Below are 22294 nucleotides of genomic sequence, written 5' to 3'. Positions count from 1 at the left end.
TGCTATTCAACAAGCACACACTGTGATTGTCATTATTCTAGTTTTCAGAGAAGTTTTAATTGACATTTTAGTTAATGTATCCAACCCAGTAATATTTAATTAGGCTTTAATTTTGGGATGCTTTGCACTTTAGAAAACTAATTCTACTGTGTTTTTACTGTATATAGTAGTTAATCGAAGTACCGTTTTACTGTCATTATGAATAGCTGCAAGGCATTTTGATTCCTATAAATCTGTGCACACAAGCTTCAGATTTGATCAATTTCAGTTGTACTAACATATGAACTGATTGCAGGAAGACTCATTATTGCCATTTTCAATAATCAGAATGTGCTTCTAATATGTGTTGTTCAAGGTCAGTGCATACAAATGGTCAACTACATACCTCATCTTTCATTTGTACATGTATACCGTTACAATTAGCTTTATATTTAGTTATGCACACTTCTTTACAATGAAAATCTCATTTTTTAAGACTGCCAGCTTTAGATAGTTTTTAAAGACATGCCTGAAATAGATCTCCAAATGCTTTAGAACAACTTTCATAACAAGTTTTTGGAACACATTCCATACAGCTCTTATATGTATAGCTTTTCACTTGACAAAGGTGCAGTTTTACATTTCTGAAGCATCGCAAAGTGTTTTACAGTATGCAAATTTTGAAATTACTTGATGCATTTATAAAGTAGGATGACACGTTTTCAACTACATACATATCCCTAAAAACTAAGAGACCAGGAAGTTAACCATACACTTCTTGAATTCACTTATCATATCATCAATATTGATATAGTAGAGAAAATTTCCCCTGCCTTCTACATAGTACCAGGGAAACCTTCTGTTATGTGAGTAATATACCAAAGGTAGATGTTTAATAACATCAGCCCTTTTTCACAACACATCCAGTACCTTTTTATCTTTTATAAAATTAGTTTATTTAGCCAGGATTGTGATTAAGTAGCATCAGCTCATTTTTTTTTCAACGTGATATTTCCTGGGTAGCCATTTGAAATCCATTACACAATTTCACCAAGCAATGTTACTTCAACATGGCTGGAAATGTTTTTTAGATTCTCTCCAGGATACACTGTGCAATTTAATAGAAAGCTGTATCAATTGTGGATTTCTTTAAGTTAGTTGGTACATTGTTTCAGCTTTTGTATGTTGGCCTGTGTTGTTAGAACTAAGGTGTTGAATAGTGCATGTACAATTTAACTGGAAACAAAACCTCATTACTTCTGTGTACTAGTATTTGTTTACTGGTTTTCTTTGTTTCAAGGTTTGGATTTTATATAAATCCAAGAAGTCCAAACAATTGTGATCAAACCTTAGTGAAATATGATTGTTGCATTAAGAAATAGCAAGTTTTCATAAGTGAAAGACTCACTCCACAAACATATATATGCTTCTCTCCAACAGGCTAGGTAAGAAAGGCTTTTTATGAGGAGAGACTGGCGGCAATAGCTATGATCTGCTACTCTATCTCCTCCTCAGCCTTATCTCAATTACTAAACTTCTTGTCCATCTTTTAGTAGTTGCACTCAAGCTACCGAAAGCATAGGATAGATTGGGAATACATATTTTTACCATCTTGTCATCCAAGCTTCAGGTATAAAAATATTCTATTGCATATTTATCTGCATACCACATACCCTCGAATAACTTATGCACCTTTTTCTAGTGAGGCAGAACAAAGAGTCCTGTTGTCACCTTCACTCCCTTCCCCCAGCTGCTTGGCCAACATGGATTGTCAATTTAGTAGCAGCTGTTAGAAGGTTAAACCTGTAGCTGGTTAGCCCTGCAGCAAGGAGTGGGGGACATAATGCTGATGACAACTCCACCCTTGCTTCAGGTGGCTGGAAGGTTCAGTCTTGGGTTAGCTGATGCTGAGCATATCACCCTGCCACAATTCTAGCAGCCCCCTGTATTCTTTCCAGTATAGAACTCAATTTCCTTGCACAAGAAATGCATCCCAATTTACAAAGGAAAATTTTAAAGGGAAAGGTGCATCTGGTATGCAAATAAATATGGTATATTTTGCAAATCAAGCTAATGAACCCTTAGCTAGATGCATCATTTGTTGGCTTGACTTTCAAGAGTGCTGAGAACTCAAGAGTTATCAGTGAAGTTGGTGCCTTCAGCCTCTCATAGATGATGAAAAAGATGATTATTTTAGTGGGAACTGCCAGAAATTTTGGAGGTATGATGAATATGAGAAGTAAGGGAATGCCTTAAGCACTCACCTCCTTGGGTCTGGACCAGCCTTAACCTGAATATATGTTTGACTTAGAAACTGAAACCATATTATTGCTCTTGCTTTATCGTATTTTGTATTATGCAGCTTATGCTGACCTTCTATACAAAAACAGCATTAGCACTCAAAAGTCAGCATATAAAAGTTATCCCAAAATTAAGTTGGAAGTAGAAATATTTAAAAATTTTAAATATTTGGTTTGCCCAGAAAAAAAAAGTTTGTTAATGTATAAGAGGAAACCGCTTGATTTCTTGCATACAAATTTGGCTAATAATAATAATAATGATAATAATAATGATAGTTATTATTATTGTTGTTACTATTGTTATTATTTTAAAAAACCCTTTCCTACTTTGCATCCTTGTACTAATAAAATTGCATTACTAAAGATTTTTTTTAATGAAGAGCTAACATACACATCGCTCCATTTTTCATTATGAACCACAGCATGATTAGTTTAAATAAAAATTTAGTATATGCTATTAAATTAATATAATATGGTAAAACTAACTTAATTGTTTTCTGTTTTAGATTTTGACAGAGCAAGTATGCACACAGGTTGTTCACAAACCACATCCAGAGCCAGATTCTACAGTGAAAATTCAGAATCCAAGTAAGGACACTATACTATGTTTGTATTGCATCACTGGTGACTAGATTTTTTTTTTTTTTTAAACAAAATGCTATTTATTATTTCTGCAAAAGTTCATTGCTTTGGGAACATCAAAGAAATTTGCTTTTGTATAAGGCTTTCGTTATGGCTTCAACAGCTGTTTTTACATGGGATTTAAAATAAGTTTTGTGACATATATTTGCTCTTTTAAAGTGATTCTTAAGGTGGTGGCAACATTGTTAAAAAACTCCACACCAAGTGCAGAGCTGATGGAAGTCCGACGTTTGTTTTTATCTGATATGATAAAACTTTTCAGTAATAGCCGTGAAAACAGAAGGTATGTAAATTAAGTATTTTTTTTTGTACTCTAACACAAATAGGTTTCCCGTCACTACATTAAATACTGTAATTTGGGATGTTAATTGTCTTTATATTATACAGTTTTATATAAGCTGCAGTAAAAATATTTTAAAGTTATAAAACATGGTTTGGGCAAAGAATAGTTAATTTTAGGTGAGCAGTTAACAGTTTTGTTTTATTTTGAGCACATTTTACTAAATCTTTTAAGATCCTAGATTTAAAGACAAAGTTATCTTATTAGCATTACTTTGACCTTTATAGGAAGACAGTCTATTTTAAGATTTTTCATTCTGTTTTACTCATCTTAATTTGAAAAATCCTAAGGGATTGAATTTTATTTGGATATATTTTGACCTAATTATTTCACTTTAGATGTTTACTTCAGTGTTCGGTGTGGCAGGACTGGATGTTTTCTCTGGGATATATTAACCCTAAGAACTCAGAAGAACAGAAGATCACAGAGATGGTGTACAACATTTTCCGTATTCTCTTATATCATGCAATAAAATATGAGTGGGGAGGCTGGAGGGTATGGGTTGATACCCTTTCGATAGCCCATTCCAAGGTAAGAATTAGTTTCTGAATTTTCTGTTGGTTCAAATATCTCAAGTTAAAGGGCTAGCAATACAGTAGATACAATATAAAGTGATTTAGTGCCATCTGGTGGATACTGTAGGATATTTCAGGTTACCATTTTTTGCTTATCAGTGCAAGTTTTATTCTGTGAAATGTTTTGTGAATTAAACATGAATGATACTGATTTTATTTTTCTTAGTTGAAATTGTAGATTTTCATCTGAAATTTATAATCTGTCCTCTTCTGTTTAAGGTCACCTATGAAGCTCACAAGGAGTATCTTGCAAAAATGTATGAAGAATATCAGAGGCAAGAGGAAGAAAACATAAAAAAGGGGAAAAAGGGGAATGTGAGCACTATCTCAGGCCTTTCATCTCAGACAACAGGAGCAAAAGGTGGAATGGAAATTCGAGAGATAGAAGACCTTTCACAAAGCCAAAGCCCGGAAAGTGAAACAGACTACCCTGTCAGCACAGATACCAGAGACTTGCTCATGGCTACAAAGGTGTCAGATGATGTCCTTGGAAATTCTGATAGACCAGGAGGGGGTGTACATGTAGAGGTTCATGACCTTTTAGTTGATATAAAAGCTGAAAAGGTAGAAGCCACGGAAGTAAAGCTTGATGATATGGATTTATCACCAGAGACACTGGTAACTGGAGAAAATGGGGCCCTTGTTGAAGTTGAATCCCTTTTAGATAATGTATATAGTGCTGCTGTTGAGAAACTCCAAAACAATGTTCATGGAAGTGTTGGTATCATTAAGAAAAATGAGGAAAAAGATAATGGGCCATTGATAACACTGGCTGATGAGAAAGATGAACCTTCCACTAACAATACCTCATTTCTTTTTGATAAAATTCCCAGCCAAGAGGAGAAACTTCTGCCTGATCTTTCCAGTAATCACATTTCTATTCCAAATGTGCAAGACACTCAATTGCATATTGGTGTAAGTGATGATCTGGGATTGCTTGCTCATATGACCGGTAGTGTAGATATAACATGTACTTCAAGTATAATAGAGGAGAAGGAGTTCAAGATTCATACAACTTCAGATGGAATGAGCAGCATTTCAGAGAGGGAATTGACTTCATGCAAAGGATTAGAATATGCTGAAATGACTGCTACCACCCTGGAGACAGAGTCCTCTGGTAGTAAAAGTGTACCTAATGTTGATGCAGGAAGTATAATATCAGACACAGAAAGATCTGATGATGGTAAAGAAGCAGGAAAGGAGATAAGGAAAATACAGACCACCACTACAACTCAAGTAAGTTACAAGTGCTATATTTATATCAATAGATAACGCTTTAACTTTTTTGTATCCTTGTAACAAGGTATTTAGCAAAATTTGCAGATTTGTTGGAATCTGACCACTGTGCTGTGAGCGTTTCTGCTGTGGCTTCAAACTTGTAACCTCTGGGCTGTCAACCATGTGCCTCAGGTCCGGTCCATTACTGAGTACTGGATCATTTAATCAGGGCTATGACAAATCTTTAAACGCATTTTTGCTTGCATTATACCAGACAAATCTGTCTTGCAAACCCTTTTTATTTGTAAAATGGCTAGCCCAGCAGCATGCATGATAGCTGTAAGTTAGTTTGAGAGTTAGAATAAGACATTAATTTACTCCTCTTATGGACACTTAATTTTAAAAGCTTTACTAGGGAGATATGTATTGTATTTACATGATTTGTCTTGTGTCCAGTATAATTAATGATACTAAATTTGCTCTTCTGTTTTAAAAGATAGTAATATTATAGTAATACAATAGTATTATTGATAGTAATATTTATTTTATGTATTCTACTTTATCAGAAAACCTGTACTAAAATATACCTGTCAGTATTTCTTCATGGTTTCATGGGGTATTCTCTTAATTGGTCTAGATATTTGGGTACAGCTTTTCTGTGCTAGCATTAGAGGCAATACACAAAACTTCTTCAGTGTTTTGTTTTGTTCATGTGCATGTGAGTTTATTAGCTCATTAGTGCTATTGTTGTTGCCATTGTGAGAACTGTTATTAGTTTATACAGAGAAATACCGAAAAACAAGAGAAACATGCCTGAGAACACTCTCATTGTGTTTCTTTTTCTTGTTGTCGGGCCCTCTGATTACAAATTTAGTTCGTCTGATTCGCACTGTGTCCCATCCCTGCCATCCCAAAGCCTGTATTGGGAAGGTTGTACGTGGGCATTAGTTGTAGCCATTGAAAATCCTCCTCCTTCAAGAAATCTAGATGATTATGCACAGGAAAAAAGAAGCAAGTTAATGAGCAAGACGTGTTTGTTCCAAGACCTATTAGCGGCCCTGGAATCCAGGCAGAAAGTATGTTAATCTATCCGTGAAGTTCCACAAGTGGTGCTCTGCTGATTTTGGGCCATTAGTCCCTCAACGTTTGGAACCAGTCTTTCATCTCTTCTTGGGATCTTGCCCAAGGGAATCCATCAGGCATAAGGAGCCTCCTCCCTCCCAGTGTTCTAGGCTCCCCCTATGAGGAGCTCTAAAGACCTTTGAAGTCAGTGCTGAATGTCTTTTATCAGTCTGCTGTCCCTTTCTGTCTTTCTCACCACTTCTCCTATCATTCTGCCTTCATGATCTGAGTATTGGGGCAAATTCCTGTGCCACCTTAGGGCTATAACAAGTGTCACCATCTAGGACCATTAGTGCACAGATATATGGAGAATGGAATAACATAAGTATGTATTCCCAGCTGGGATTGTTTTGCTCTTGCACAGGCTTCAACTCTGTCCTTTACCACTGCTTCCCTTCTACTCTATGAGGCTGCCTCAGAGCAAACCACTTCTCTCCCCTTTTCAGGAATGTTGATAAACAGAACTAGGAATTTCCTGCTTCTCTTGGATGCAAGAAGAAAACAATAGCTTGTATAGGGCTCTGAAAACGCTATCTGTTCACTTCCATGAGAAAAGCCATGGTGGTGTGAGAATGGGAATGCCTCAATGAGAAGTTTGCCCAACGAGGAGTCTTTCATTCTGTATTAGGAAGGACACTGAGAACACAAACTATATTGCATCCCCTGTCTACTTTATAGAGTACAACACCCGCTCAAACCACCACAAAAGAGACTCTGACAACTTTCTGTGAGCAGCCATGCACACTGGTTAATCCTCTGAGAAAGATGTTTGATGGACCATAAAGTACACCAGATCCCCCTGTGAAACTAGGAACGAATGTAGAGCTTATGTAGATGCTACCTTGTCAAAGTTGTGTAGAAAAGCTTGTAACAGAACACTGGTTAGCACATTGACATCACCTCCAGAGGAATACTGATACTCACACCAGTGGAGTGGTTGTCTTCTGATCAGACACCTGTGGCTAACATAAATACCTGGTCTTGGAGGGAGGACACTGCTGAAGAACTCCAGCAAATGTGTATCTTTAACAGGTATGGGAAAGAAAGAGCTTCCAAAAAGGTGTCCCCTCCCCAACAAAAAATAGACTCTGCCTTTCAGTTCAAGGGTCTGAGCACATAAACAAGTTACCTTGAATTAGTTAGATGGGCACTTAAATGGCATTAGCTGCTCTGAAGTGTCTGTCTCTTTGCTTAACTGACCCCTTATTAAGTCTGAGGTATTTCAGTGCTGCATGCACTTGGATAGCTGATGTGCACTAAGTCCATGCACCTGACTTCCCCACAGTAACTTTTGTTCTTGTTAACTGTACCAGGCTCTGGCTTCCCTGAACCTACCCTTTCTTTTTGTAGTCCCTTTATGAAAGGATACAAAATGCTATTCAACCAAGAGGCACAGTTCAGAGAAATTTAGTCTCCTCCTTCACTTGGCATGAATGAATTTTGACCTGTGTTCTGATGGGAGTGAAGCTTTGGGTTCTTTTGTATGTGAGCTCTCAAATTTTGTTACTGAATTTGAGGCATAATGTAGTACCCCCCACACTTCAAGGCATCTTGTATAATAGAGAACAAGCCTCCAAAACCAGCAGAAGGAAAAGGTATTGAAGAAGATCAAAATGAAATTATCAGTTGCCAGATGGTTTTTATTCTTAGTCCTGACAATCAAACAAAAACTGCTGATACCAAGAAGATTATTAAATGGGAAGAGAAACTGGGGGGGAGACGACACTAAGGAACAGATTTGTTTCTCTTGTGGAGTGTCATTTTTTTTCTGTCAAAATAGTAAGAGTGATATGTTCCTTTTCCCTTGCTACTTGAACACACATATGTGAACAGCCTGCATACACATGTATACATGCATGCATGCTTTCAGGAAAATAAATCTATAATGAAATCAAAAGTTATCTCACTATGTGCTAACTTCCATATGTTATTTTGTCATGGTTATTTGTAATATGGCTCCTGTCTTTTCTCCCCTTCCTTTCATAAAATCACTTTTTGCATATTTTTTCTTATGTCCAAGTTATAAGTTCTTCAAGTCAGGAGCCACCTTGTTAATCCTTTCCTTTAAGTGCCAGCATAATGGTGCCTAAAGTCTAGTTGAGAAGTTACTAAAATATAACTGTTTATTTTATCCACTTGCTTGATTTAGGATTAGTTTAAAATATGTTACTTATCTGCTAAGTGAATTCTGAACACAAAATCAAGGCTATCAGTGAAATGTTTAGGTAAAGGCATGTATTAAGTAAAAAAAAATAATTGAGCATTTTCATTTTCCTAGGCAACACTAAAATTGAAATCTTGTTAAATGCTTGAAAAATGAGGTAGTGAAACACGAGCTACAGCATCACTGCAGTTGGAGATGAACTGAAGCATGTATTGACTTTCTTATGCTAGCTTTAACCAAGTTAGCTCTTGTAAGTAGTAGTAGCTGCGATGCAGTGGCATGGACATCAGGGCAGTGGAGGTTGCAGACAGGCTCATACACCTCACATTAAAGCTTTTATTCCTATATCTGCACTGCTCTTGTAATTAAAGCTTGCTTACATATGCTGTCATCCTACCTCAGATTACAACACAGATATAGTCTCAAAGAGTAAGTCATAGGTGAGGCTAGCTGCTAATTTACTGGCTGCTAAACATGCTTTTTAGAAACTAGTTTTATATTCAAATCCCCAGGTTCCTTCACTTTACCAGGAAGAGCAGCATGTCTGTTGCCCAAGTTGATACTCCATGGAGAAGCACCAAAAAAGAAAACAAAAGAGAGCATGGATAGGAGTTGTTTCACAGATTCCAGAGGGGAAGAGTTACATGTCCTCATGAATGTCAAGGCGGATAAGATCTAGGAAAATAAGAGAAAAAGTTGCAGCCATACAGGTGTCCAATTTATCAAAGCTTGGGAATGGAACAGAGAGCATGCTAATTTGAGAGAATTAATTCCAGAACTTAAAAGTTAATTTTTATCTATCCGTGTGTTAAGAAGGGATTTAAATATGAGAAAATAATTCTCAAAAGACATATAATACTACCAGTAAAAATTTGGAACTTAAGTCAAATTGATGATTGACTTAATAATGGGAACCCCTATTGCTCTCCAAAGGGATGTTAAAAAAATCATGCTAAATACCACGTCAACTTTCCAGCTAGGTTCCTGTACCATTCTCTTTTTTATATCACAAGTAAAAATACTTTATATGTAGATATAGCTATATAGAGATGTATAGCTACCTTTTGCCAACAATTGTCTGGCTTTCAATCAATAGGCAGAAAATAGACTGAAGAGGTAAAAAGATTTTAGGCAGTTGAAATTCTAGTTTAAAGCATTCAGTCAATCAGTCCATTTCCAGATAACACAAGATTATTTCTTACTTTTCCTTTATCTACTCTAATTTTAAAATGATCTCAAGCCATGGGTATTATAGTTTCCCAACAGTAGTATTCCACAATCTAAGTCATGTAATTGTCATGAAGATTTGCCCAACATTCAGTTTAGTTTTCTTTTTGTATTTTTTTCTTACCAATACTGTTTTATCCATTTTTTTATCCCATTAAATAAATCTTCTTTCTTCTGTTTGTTTGCTCAGAAAGTGGAAGCCAGCATTCATGACCACATAGGTATTAAAATAATACCTTAAATAAACTACTTGCTGAAAGATACGGAAGAATGTCCAACAGCACACAAAACCTTACCTAATTAAGAAAATAGAACACAGTCAGCAAGGGAAGACCTATGAGGCTAGATTTGTACATCTGAAAAGAAATCGATAGTATATCTTCTAAAATAGGTGATTTTAAAAAATCTATAAAAGAAAGACTTCTCAAAATTTGACAAGAAAAAAGACAACTGTGCGTGGGAGGAGGCAATCTTGAAATGACAAATTTTGAAACAAAACAGAAAAGTCAGCAAATACCTGAAAAGAAAGATTAGAGTAGGACCAAACTCCTTCTTTTCACGTGTGAAAAGAGGGAAGATTTACTTTTGAAGTTCTTGAATTAATTCTCTCATATAAGTGTGTTCTCTGTTCCATTTCCAAGCTTTGATAAATTGAACACCTGTATAGTTGTAACTTTTTCTCTTATTTTCTCAGATACTATCTGCCTTGCCATTTATGAGGACCTTCGAAACAACTCCTGTCCATGCTCTTTTGTTTTCCCTTTTGGTGCTTCTCTGTGAAGTGTCAATTTGGGCAACAGACATGCTGCTCTTCCTGGTAAAGTTGAAGGTAGCTGGGGAATTGGCTGTAGCAGTAGTTTCTAAAAAATATGTTTAACAGTCTATAAAAATGGAGTAGCTCCTTTGGAGCTACAGGACATAACACTAGCTGAATTTGGGTGGCACTGCCATTCTATTTTGGATTTTTTCTTAGCTCAAAAGTCAGGCTATACTTTCCCAAGTCTTATAACCCATGTGGTATATTCAAATTCACTGCAGAATAGTAATGTAAACTTTGAATTTGTTTCTGGTTTAGGCTGTGCAGGGTCGGTCCATCACCCAACAAGACAGAGATTTGCGAGTCGATTTGGGATTCCGAGGAATGCCAATGACAGAGGAACAGCGACGTCAGTTTAGTCCAGGTCCGCGCACAACTATGTTTCGTATTCCAGAGTTTAAATGGTCTCCAATGCACCAGAGGCTCCTGACAGATCTGCTGTTTGCACTAGAAACAGATGTACATGTTTGGAGAAGGTAAAAAAGTGATGTTTCCTGTTCAACTTTATTATATATATATGTTTGTCAGCAAGCAGAGAGACAATTAAGTACAAACCATTTACTGAAGAGTAATAATCTTAAAGATAAACAGTGATTTCTATTGTAAAGATAACAATACTCAGATATACTACTATATTTACTCAAATATAAGTCTACCCTGAACATGACTGTCCAGTAAATAGATGTTATATATGGAAAACGTATAAGTTTGTTATAATATTCCAGGTATAGAATCAAATTATTGGAGGTTTTCCTTCTATTTGTCTCCCTCCTACTGCTACAGCAAATAAAATAAATCTGGGTGATCAGGTAATCCCCTTGCCCTCTTCCTCCCCTTAGCTTTTCCACCCTCCTTACTGTCAGACCCTGCTCTCCCTAACCACAAGGAAGTGAGGAACAAATCTGAAAACACTGACCTTGACATTTACCTACTGTTAATAGCTTGCATATAGTACCCATAGACTTAATTCATCCAGAATTGATGCATTTCAATGCATTTTTTGAAATTGCTGCAAGTCTTAGCACAGATACTCCTTAAACACATTTCTGAGAAGCACTTTTGTACCTACTTATAGATAGTATAAACTATGCATGATATTAGTTTAAAGCCAAAAAACTCATGATTTACTATATAGTCAATTGGGCTGGGCCCCAGCAGAGTCAATAACATTTCAAGCCATAGTGACCACACAGCTCAGCCCTGCTTGGTATGTGTGGGTACTCCAAATACCGCCCCCACATAGACTTTGTGTGCTAATTACCCCTCCATCCCACCCCACACACTCATGACTATAAGTGGGTGTTCTTGTCATGCGTTCTAGGATCATCCAAAGTGTATATGCAGATGAGGCATAGGGCAGCCTCATGGAGGGTGGGCCCACAATAATCATATGCAACAGCCTCAGAGAGGGAGCAACAGAGGGATTCTGGGCAAACTGTTTGGGGCTCTATTTGGTGATGTTTGCCAGAAATTTAAGGTTGACGAAAAAACAGGAATGGGAAAGAAAGATGCAGCTTAGATGTGAGAGTGAAGAGGAACTTGAAATGTATACAATGTAGTGGGTCACCTTGACTTTAAATATTGTCAGTGCTGAGTGAGGGAGCCTGCAGTCAGTGGGCACTAGCTCATGTCTTATTTAAATAGACTGCACTAACCTGTCCTTGTGGCCAAGTCTAGGGAGTGTCTGAAGTCCTAGACTAAAGAGTCTGGGATGGAGAAGGCTTGCCTGTAGCATCTGGGGGGTATTTGAACCTCAGGACCTCCAGGCTTGGGCCTGCATGTAGGATGCCTGCCAATGGATTTGGGAGTATCTGAAGTCCCATGGTGATAGGTCTGGGATGGAGAATACTCACCTGTTGCAGCACCATATGCGATGTTTAGAATGATTAAGTTCTGCCTGCTCAATCAGTGTGGTTTTTGGAATGATTGAGTTTTGCTCAACTGACATGATTTGGAACTGATTTAGCTAATTTGATGTGGATCATGAAATATAATAAAAAAAAAAAAGTATGTTAGCCCAAAATGGGCCAAACTGCTGCCAGAAGATCATGCGCTCAATAATGATAGACAATGTATTTAATGAGGCTTCCTTATATATGAATGTAAGACAAGGGTGTTTTTTCTCCTCCTGCTGATTTTTGGTTTTGAAAAACCTTGTCTTGTAGTGAAGTAAATTCAGTATGTTGGAGTATCTGACATATATCTGAAGCTTTCTTTTTACCTTGTTCATTTTTAGTGGCAACTACAACTTTAATGTAGGAAGTGGCAACTAAAATTTGGATATATTTTCTCTGTGTAAAACCCTTAATCCTAAGGAGTATGACTCTAAACGATTTATATACATTATGACTTTGTCTTCTAGGACAATTTACTAGGCAATTGCTTTTTTCTAGCCAAATAAACAAGTTTAGATCTTGGCAAAGATTTCTGATTTTTAAACCAGTAAATCCATTATTTATTTATTGTAAGCCTTGACAGCAACATTGCTACTGGAGATAGTAACTATTGACTGTTGCATTTGATTTTGTTAATGTACTTAATGTTTTCTTTTACATTAAAATAGAAGCAATCTTAGCTACATTTTTAAATACATTAGTTTACATTTAATAACGGAGGCATTATTTTAATACAACGGTTTTTGGCTCTTCAGAGTTAAGGGGGAAAAACAGCCTTTTTCTGCATCTAATAAAAGTCCACACATATACTAGGCACTATTTTCCCTCAAATTACACCATTCATTTTCAAAGATTTGAATGCTGTGCTGCTAGTATAATATGGGGGTGGGGTCAACCAGTGGCATAGGTAACTTCTGTGTGTGGCATGTGGCAACTCCGAGAGTTGCCTAGGCAGCACAGCAGCAGATAGGGCAGGAAACAGGAAGCAAAGTAGCAAATCAGGCAGGGAGCACGGGAGAGAAAGCAGAAAGAGCAGCAGATGAGGCAGGGAGCACAGGGCTGGGAGCAGAAAGCAGAGTAGCAGATCCTTCAGGGCTAGGGGCTAGGGATCAGAGTGGAACCTGACATGGGCGTGAGCCTTGTCAGGCTAATTTGTGGCACTCATTCCAAAAAGCTTGCCCTGCCACTAGTGTAATACATGAGAACTCTATCAGAATCTCAGCTTGCATTTAAGTGGATTGCTGTGTCTCTTACGAGCTTGAGCTGAAGTGGCATTATTAATTCTTTATTTTGCCAGTAGTCTTGTGCTTTCTCTTTTTACATACTTTACCCAGGGCAGATAAATATACCATATTCACTCAAATCTGAAGACAAGAATTTTTTCCCCAAACAACACAGAGGAAAAAAAAGCTGTCTTGGATTTGAATACCAGCCCAGGGCAGACAGCATCTTGGCGTCAAAGCTAGAGCTAATCTGCCGCCTGCCCCAGGCTGGAATGGCTCATTTGGCAGGAGTAGGGGGCTTGCACTTGGAAGGATTGAAGGGTGGTGGGGGAACTGACAACTTGCCCCCCATCTCCCTTGCCCCTGTGCCTGTGCATGACCCTCCCACCCCTGTTCCCTGTGTAGCTTGCCCCCTCCCCCCTTATCTTCTGCTCTGGCTCCAATCCCTGCAGTCCTGGCCTGGCCAGGGCTGGAGCTGCTGTCACTTTCCCCTGACCCAACTGGGCTAGTGCTGCTGCTGACTGTCTTGGATGAGTAGAGATGCAGCAGAAGGTAAGGGGAGGTAGGGGGTGGGTGATCAGGGAGTGGGAGGTAGACACAAGTATAGGGAGGAAAGTAGGGGGTGAAGAGACAAGCATATGTGGGGGGGAGGGGGGAGACACAGGGGTCAAGGTCAGGCACAGGGTCAGGGGACAAAGGGTGAAGGGGCAGGCTGCAGGAGGGAGCAGGGTGTTGGGGAAGTAGGGAGTTTGGGGGGCAGGGACAGACGTGTGGCAGGGGTTGCATGGTAGAGGACAGGCCCAGGACTGGTACAGGCAGAGGGGGAGTAGTAAGGGACAGGGAGAGCATGCAAGAAAGACAAGGGATGGATGAGGGTCTGGCCTCTCACCAAAGCAGTGGGGAAGATAAATTTAGATGACCTTCCACTAATTAGATTCTGTATATGGAAAATGATAATACATTTATAATTCCCCCCACAAAAAAACTAAGGGGGGGGGTCTTAAATTTGAGGTCATCCTGGATTTTGGTAAATGTGGTAGTTTAAGTTTACTTTTTTGGAAGGCAAGGTAGAGGTGCACCTTAGAGAGCAAATTAATCATAGGTGTGTAAGCTTTTGAGAGTCCCAACTCACTTCATCATAAGTACTGTTTGGGGTTATTTCATGACTCCCTTCTAGTGTCCCAGTATTCCATTTGCTTAATTAACATGTTGTATAGTGAAAGGAAGGACATGCATATGTGATTAGTAGGTCATGGTTTCCTAAACTTTTTCATAGTGCATTTTGATTGTATGACTGTTCCATAGAAATCTTTCTACTTATTTGTAATCATAATCAGTATTTACGGTGGCATTTATATCTATTGCAAGTGAGTAACTTTAACATTAGGAAGATATTTATGTGCACTTATCTGTCTTTTAATGGGATCTAGCAGGTGGAAATGAGGAAAAGCCATGACTAATTCACTGATCAATTCTCTACTGATCACCAGCAAAAACTTTGTAAATCACCAATTGGCTAACATAGTTCTAAAAATATGACTTTCTTATATGTGTACTTTAAAAAAAGAAAAGAAAAAAAGCTTCTTTAAAATAAAGTGTAGTTAAATAACAGTAAAAGTTCTGTTACCCTTATTCATTTTGAATAATACATTATGTCATTAATAGTCTCACTGGTTTCAACACAGCTGTGTGGATAAGGATTGTCCAGTCTTGGGCTCTTTAAACATATACTAATCTGGATATGAAATTAAAACCATTAAGTTGGTATTTTAGGCCAGCTTCCCTTGATTTTTTAATATCTATTACACTTGAGCTTTTGCAAAGACAATCGGATGCAACTAATAAAAATTAAAATTGTGGCTTCAAAGACTAGGTATCTGACTTTTAAAACAAAGGTTGTTTTAATATTTATATGTATTTCTGTTTTTGCAGTCACTCTACAAAGTCTGTAATGGACTTTGTCAATAGCAATGAAAATATTATTTTTGTACACAACACGATCCACCTCATTTCCCAGATGGTAGACAATATTATCATAGCTTGTGGAGGAATTTTACCACTGTTGTCTGCAGCCACATCTCCAACTGTAAGTACAATATTTCCATCTAGTGGTCATGTTAGAAATTGCTTTAAAGAATAAGAAGTCTTTGTATCCAATTTCTTTGTAGTAGCTTAAAATACAATTAATTTCTTCCAGAAACTTTAACTATATGAACAAAAACTCTTAAGGGTCAACACATGGAATGCTTATAAATAATTTGTATTTGAAATGTTATCTTTTACTGGATAGCACTAGTTAGAAATAACAGTAGTGTTTTAAATGTTATATGGTGAATAAGTAGTTAGAAAGACAAGGATCTTACAAATAGGGTACTCTGTTAAAACTTTGTGGAAGGCATTCTCCTTGCCCACATCAGTATATTTTTGTTTTATTTTGTTTATGGGATTGTCCAGCTACTGAGATTCTTGGAAATCCATAGGTTTTGTCAAATGAAGATATTACTATTACAATACATAGTACTTAGCATGCAAACATAAGATCTCATGACCCTGGTTCAAACAATTGATGGGTATATACTGTACCCATATTATTTGTACCATCTAAAATGCCAGGTAGATGTGTTTTATTTGAAGTGATCAAAAACAAATATCATTCAAAGATGCTCTTCTTAATCGCACGAGTGGCATCAGATGTGTAAAAAAAACAAAACAAAACAAAAAACCCCAAACCAACAACAACCCCCTACCAAGATTTTCTAGAGTATTATATGCAAAGCAAGCTTACAGAGCGTTCATGACACGCAAGGAAAACCCCATCAACACTTCTTAAAATGAAAGGCCACAAAGACACTTTTTTCAAAACCAGTTCATCAGGTATTGTTTGAAAATAAAGTTGCTTTGTGTAGAATTTTGTTTTATAAAATATATAAAACAGTCATGGTTTGAATTAGTTCCTTATGTGGAATTAGGATGGTCTTGGCTTCTCTTTTTTATCCTGATTTATGAAAGTAGAGAACTGTTTTGTAGTATAATAACCCTGTAATTCACAGTTGCCCTTTTATTTATTCTGGATAATACATGTGCATCTGTTATAGTCCTATAAAGTACCTATATATTTTGTACAGTATTACATTTTTAAATGGTAGTAATTGGGCTTACAAAAATTAAAGGCAATTTTGTTCTCGGACCATATTAAGCAGTATTTAAGTATTTAAGCTTATCCTTTTAGAATAAAAGGAAAAAGAATTTGTACTAATTGATTTAAAAAGTTGGTAACTGATGTCAAATTGTAAAATGATTATATTTTATGGAAGAAAAAAATAGATTACTACATGTACCATTTTCCAAGCATGTAGGAAGAAAGATAAGATGAAAGGAATGTGGTTTCATTAGGCCACAACTTTATTAATTTAACTTGTCAGGAACTATCCAGTAATAACTTGTATGGTGTAGATCATGATTCTTTATTTAATTGTTTCCACCTGGTATATCAACAGTACCCTTCCTCAACAGCTGGTTTCCAGCCTGCTGCTGCACCACACCATCTTCTTCTGAGGGCTGGGGAAAAGGGTTTTCTTGTTAATCAAAACTAAAACATCTTGCAGCTTTGAAGAAAGTTTTGTGTACATGGACTGCAATATAAAAGTGGGGCTTTTTGGTGGGGGAAAATTAGCACTTCGACTACCTTGATATAGTTGTGCAGTCAGTTGGTACTGATGCTATCATAGATGACATAGCTGGAAGCTAAATCAAGTAGCATTGAATAAAAAGTGGGAGGGCAGCAGTTGTTCTGAGTAATAGAGAAAGGCAACCATGGAGACAAGGGAGGTTTAAAAAGTAGTCATAATAAAGACTTTAAAAAGAAGTAGGCATATAGGTAAGGGAATCTGTATGGAGGTGGATCTGAGGCTTGCTTCCATGTGTTAGCACATCCACAATTTGTAGGTCACATTAAATGTCTACACATCATAGTAGTAATGCAGTTAATTCACTTATGTGTATTGTTATTTCATTTCTTCTTAAGTTTATTTCTCAACTTTCCAGTAAATTTTTATGAAAGCATGTGTTTTATTCCTAATTAAAGACTATCCATGGGCCATTTTGCAGTTTTACAAAAGTATCACCACCTGTCTTCTTTCACATAATTCAGTTCACTTTCACATGGCATAATAGCTTTAATTTCCACTCCCATGAAACTGTGCCATTGTATCTGGTCCATAATTCATCATATACTTTACTGTTCCATATTGAAACAGAAGGTACAGTTAATTATTAACTTTATAAATAATTAACAGGGCTGTCATGCTACCTGATCATTATGTAACTTGGGTATACCAAAGGGTGTGCCCCGTCCTTAATTTGATGGGATAGGTGGGCAGGCAACAGTGCTGAGAGGGATGCTGTAACTCAGGTGCAGATCCCTCTATTCTCTATAGAGCCATACCACACAAAGTGTTCTTAATTATATACAGAATTTATTTAACATATAAAGAATTATATACAACTATATACATACATCCCAAAGCAAAGATAATATTAGAGAAAATTAACCACTATACATTCTTATACATACACATACTTATAACTATATTCAGGAATGGGGTTGCATGAGGTATGCTTTGAGAGTGGCCCTCTTACCTTAAGGATCTTGGGGTCCTAGGTAAGCCACTAGGACCACAGGGTGATCCTGTGTGGGCCTCCAGCAAGTAAGTACCAGATTCCCAGTAAAATACTCAACAAATTAAACAACAAGAAAAAAAGACTCCAATAAAAAATAACAACCTTAAAATTAGTTACTAGCTAAAATATAACACAACTCACACAGTACAACCAGTTTACAAAGTATTGGGTGCAGCTCCCCATTGTTGTAGGATACACACTCACCCAGTTCTCTAAAAGGAGGGGGGTGAGGACTCCCTTTTCTTCGACCCCTCCCCTGCGAAGCCCCTATTCCCTGAACTCATGCTTGTCCTGAGTGGGGATGCGGTAGGCTTGTTTTCCCCCCGTGTGGACTCGGTTGCTGCTCTGGCATGCCACAGGGGGTTCCTTCTTTGTTGTACACCGGCTTCCAGCCCTGGGCACCTCCAAGGCTCCATCTTCTATCGAGGTGAGGGGTGGGGCTCAGACCAGCTTTTCTGGGCCAAGAGCTATGTTAGTTTGGCCTGCGGTTAGTGAAATGTCACTGACTGTGGCCTATGCCATCAGATTGTGCTATGGACTTCTTAGTTCCCTCATAAAATCAGTTACAATTTTTTTCCCTTAAGAACCTGATCTTGTACTGATATTTGTTGTTATGAGTCCTGTTTTGAAAATTATTTTCCCCTTGTTTCAAACTTCCATTTATGAAAAGGAGAGGAAGCACTTTTTCACTCAGCTACTTCCCATTAGCAGAGCAGCGGCTGAGCACTAAAAGCTTGAAATTAATTTTTAAGCTCTGAGCAGAGAAAAGCTAATAGAACAGTTAATAAAGCTTTTAACTATATCAGGGATATCAGACTCATTCAGTTCCACAGGCTGGATGAGAGTTGCTGGCCTGGTCTGCAGGACAGATCAGGCTGTGTCAGAGCCAGGGCTCAGGGCCAGTCCAGCAGGCTCACCAATGCCCAGTGTGCTGGCCCAGTGAACTGCATGCAGGGCATCAGCCGCTTAAGTTGGAACCAGTGCTGCGGGCAATGCACATGGCCCAGGGGGCTGACAAGGGATACATGCTATATGCGACACCCTTCTGGACCAGCCCTGCTGCACAGTGGTTCCAGGGTCTGTTTGGGATTGGGTGCTAGGCCATCCATGTGTGCCAAAACCAGCAATAGGTTGGGGTGCTCCCCATGCCATCTCTGCCTGCAGTGTCCATGGCTTAGGGTCCAGCTTGTGCATTGTCTGTGGTACAAACCCTGGAGCAAGGTCAGCCTGTGGTGCACAGGCTGGACCAGTCATGTATCTTATGCATATGCAGCATAGGGGGATGGTATGCGGTATGCTGCATACCATGCTGTGCTAGACTGACCCAATCCAGATCAGCCCCATAGCCAGTGCACAAGGCCAGTTCAACAGCTGTACCAGCTCCCTGTGCCCCATGCAGTGCTTGTGATGCTGGGTCCAGCCTGCACGCCAGACCAACTCTGTACACGGTGTGCAGTGCATGGGATTAATCTGAGACTGATAGGCCAAATCATATGGCTCCAAAGGCCAGATCCAGCCCATGGACCAGCTTTATGACACCCTGGAACTAAATTTTTTTCAAAATATTGGAAAACATTTTCTTTCTTGTTTTGCTTTCATGCACTAAATACAATGCTCTGTTTTTCTGCCCTTCTACAAAAAAACACAGCACTTTAAAGTTTTTTAAGGGAAATGAGTGTTTAAAATATTTTCTGGGGAATATGGGGCTCAGAGAGATTCTTTCAAAGTTGGAAATTGTACTGAGGTTGAGGCTCTCCTGTGCTAAATACAAAACCCTGGGGACCTTCCTATCCTGTCAGTTAACGGAAGAAAAAATTCTCATCTGAAAAGAACAAATATATGTGTAAATGGAATGTGCATAATACTGAAAATATTGCATGGGATTTTTGTTGCCTCTTTTAACATGTATAAACAAATGTATTGGGCATAAGGCCAATTCAGGAAAGCAGGTTCATGGTCTAAAATGAATGCATCCATGATGAGAGGAAAAATTTAAGAAAAGAAATTGTTTTCCCCACACGTAAAATCCTAAATTGGGTTGTTTTATTTAAAATAAATCCTATTCCCTGCCTTCATTTGCTACTAATAATTTAATTAAATTATTAGGGGTCATTTTTCATTCATGAAAGCAGACTGTTGTTATCAGTGCTTTGAAATATTTGTTTTAGAATAGCTTTCTTACATGTAGTTTGAATACTTTTAAAAATAATTATAGGCAGGGCTGGCAACAGCACCTATTGTTAAGATTGTGACCCTTCGTTATAAGGCCATGATTTCAGTTGCTTTTAATTTTGACGAATTTTGTTGGGTATCTGCCTCAAACTAATTATGTTCAAGCAGACATTGAGTGAAACTTCTAGGGGGGTTGAAGGAAAGGGCTGAGAGTGGATGAGTCAAAGGGAGGATACTGAGGGCTAGTGATGAGAAAGAAAAAGGTGAGGGGGAAAGGAGACAGAGCTAACAAGGTACAGGAGGTAGGGGGATGTGACTGCTTGGGCTGAGAGGCTGGGATGGTGAAACACTGAGATTGGGTCAGGATCTAGGGAGTGAGATGAGACCTTGGCAAAATTAAAGCCAGGGATCAAAGTATGATTCAACAGTGTTACTGGAGGCCAGAGTAGAAGAAAGAGAGAGGCAGAATGAGGAATTAAGATGGGAAAGCAGGACTAGCTAAGCAAGAAGCCTGAGGTGAGAAGTCATATAAATGGAAATTGGGACTGTGGCAAAGAACCAAAGTGGGGGAAGAGACAAAACTGAGATTGGAGGGTATAGGGAGGGAGCCAAGTTTTAAATAAATAGGTAGGAAAAACGTGTGGCTGTTTAGAGCTTGTCCACATAAAGGATGCCAACTTAATTAATCTATTAGCTCATGTGACAAATGCTTATTGTTTGTATGGAAGAGGTCTGTATAATGGATCTAAAAGTTCCATCTCTGCTCAGGCTAGTGTCAGTTTGATGTTTCTGATTTTTTTGAGATGTTTACTTTTTTTTCTTCTGCACAGTTTCCTATATTAAGTGATTGTTGAAGTAAAACATTCAAAATAAGGTAGTCACATTGCTTTTAACCATACCCCCCACACACACTTATGCATTGTGATACAAACTTTAGTTACATGATTGAATACAATTTTTCCCCTCAGGATTCTTGTTTTTTCAGGATAAAAGGAAGCTAACTGTTTTTGATTGCAAAAGTGGGGAGGGATTGAATGATTGAGGAAGCAGACTGAGGGAACTGGGGCTAGAAATAGACATCGCCAAATGAGTCTGAGGTGGTGGGTGCAGCCTGACCAGCAGAGCCCCGGTAACTTTGGAGCAGGGGCCACGCTTCGCCTAAGTAATGGAGAGGCACATGCCAGGGTCCTTACCTTCACATGTACTATGTTTCCAGCCATTCACCCACCCTCCCTGCCTTCCTGCCACCCTTTCAGCTTTCCATGAAACCCCTTGGAGCCAGAGCCTCAACCACCCATGGACACTGAAACCCCACAGGCACTGCCACAGACCGTGGGTAACCTTTCCTGGTCCTCTTCCACCAGCCAAACCTGGGTACACACTGGAGAGCATGGGGAGATGATGGATCTCATTGTCATGTGGGGTAAAGAAGAGATCCAGTACCAGCTCCAGAAAAAACATTGCAACAGGAATGCCTTCAAGTGCATTGCCCAGAAGATGCAGGTACAGGGCCAAAACATAGACTGAGTACAGTGCCACACCAAAACCAAGGTGATGAGGAGTGAGTATCACTGTGTGCTTGACACCAACAACAGGTTTGAGGGCCGGAGGGAGATCGGGTCCTTTTATGAGGAGCTGTCCCACTTCCTAGCCAAGGATGAAGTGCCTCAACATCCAGTACACCTATGGCACTGCTGGGCAGCAGGAAGAGTTGCTGGCAAGCACCCCTCTGGTGGAGAGTGAGGTGCAGAAAGACCATGAGACAGCAGGACAACAGAGTGCCCAGGAGCAGGAGCCACAGGGCAAGAGCACAGCTGCAGAGCTCTGGCATGTTATTGGTGGTCCCTACATCATCTCAGGATATGGGAGCCAAGATGCACTTGCACCTGGAAGTGTGCTCCTCAGACATCTTCTTGGCTGTGGCAAACAATATGGGTTAC

At 38.7% G+C, this 22294-nt stretch overlaps 1 protein-coding gene across 12 annotated transcripts in view; it reads left to right on the top strand.

Annotated features, from left to right (window-relative positions):
* NBEA (neurobeachin) overlaps positions 1 to 22294 on the top strand; it is an 835610-nt gene that overhangs the window by 282694 nt on the left and 530622 nt on the right. For all 12 annotated transcript variants that reach the window (XM_090027554.1, XM_090027509.1, XM_090027581.1 and 9 more), the window contains 6 exons: positions 2786 to 2867; positions 3081 to 3204; positions 3600 to 3792; positions 4056 to 5072; positions 10643 to 10860; positions 15435 to 15588. In XM_090027554.1, the coding sequence (XP_089883680.1) occupies positions 2786 to 2867; positions 3081 to 3204; positions 3600 to 3792; positions 4056 to 5072; positions 10643 to 10860; positions 15435 to 15588 (1788 nt within the window). The remainder of the gene's footprint in view (positions 1 to 2785; positions 2868 to 3080; positions 3205 to 3599; positions 3793 to 4055; positions 5073 to 10642; positions 10861 to 15434; positions 15589 to 22294) is intronic.

Source organism: Crocodylus siamensis, chromosome 1 (genome assembly GCF_052110815.1).
Source record: "Crocodylus siamensis isolate JL-2025a chromosome 1, ASM5211081v1, whole genome shotgun sequence".
NCBI lineage: Eukaryota > Metazoa > Chordata > Crocodylia > Crocodylidae > Crocodylus > Crocodylus siamensis.
Note: the sequence above shows the minus strand (reverse complement) of the source record. Positions and strands in the feature narration are given on the sequence as shown.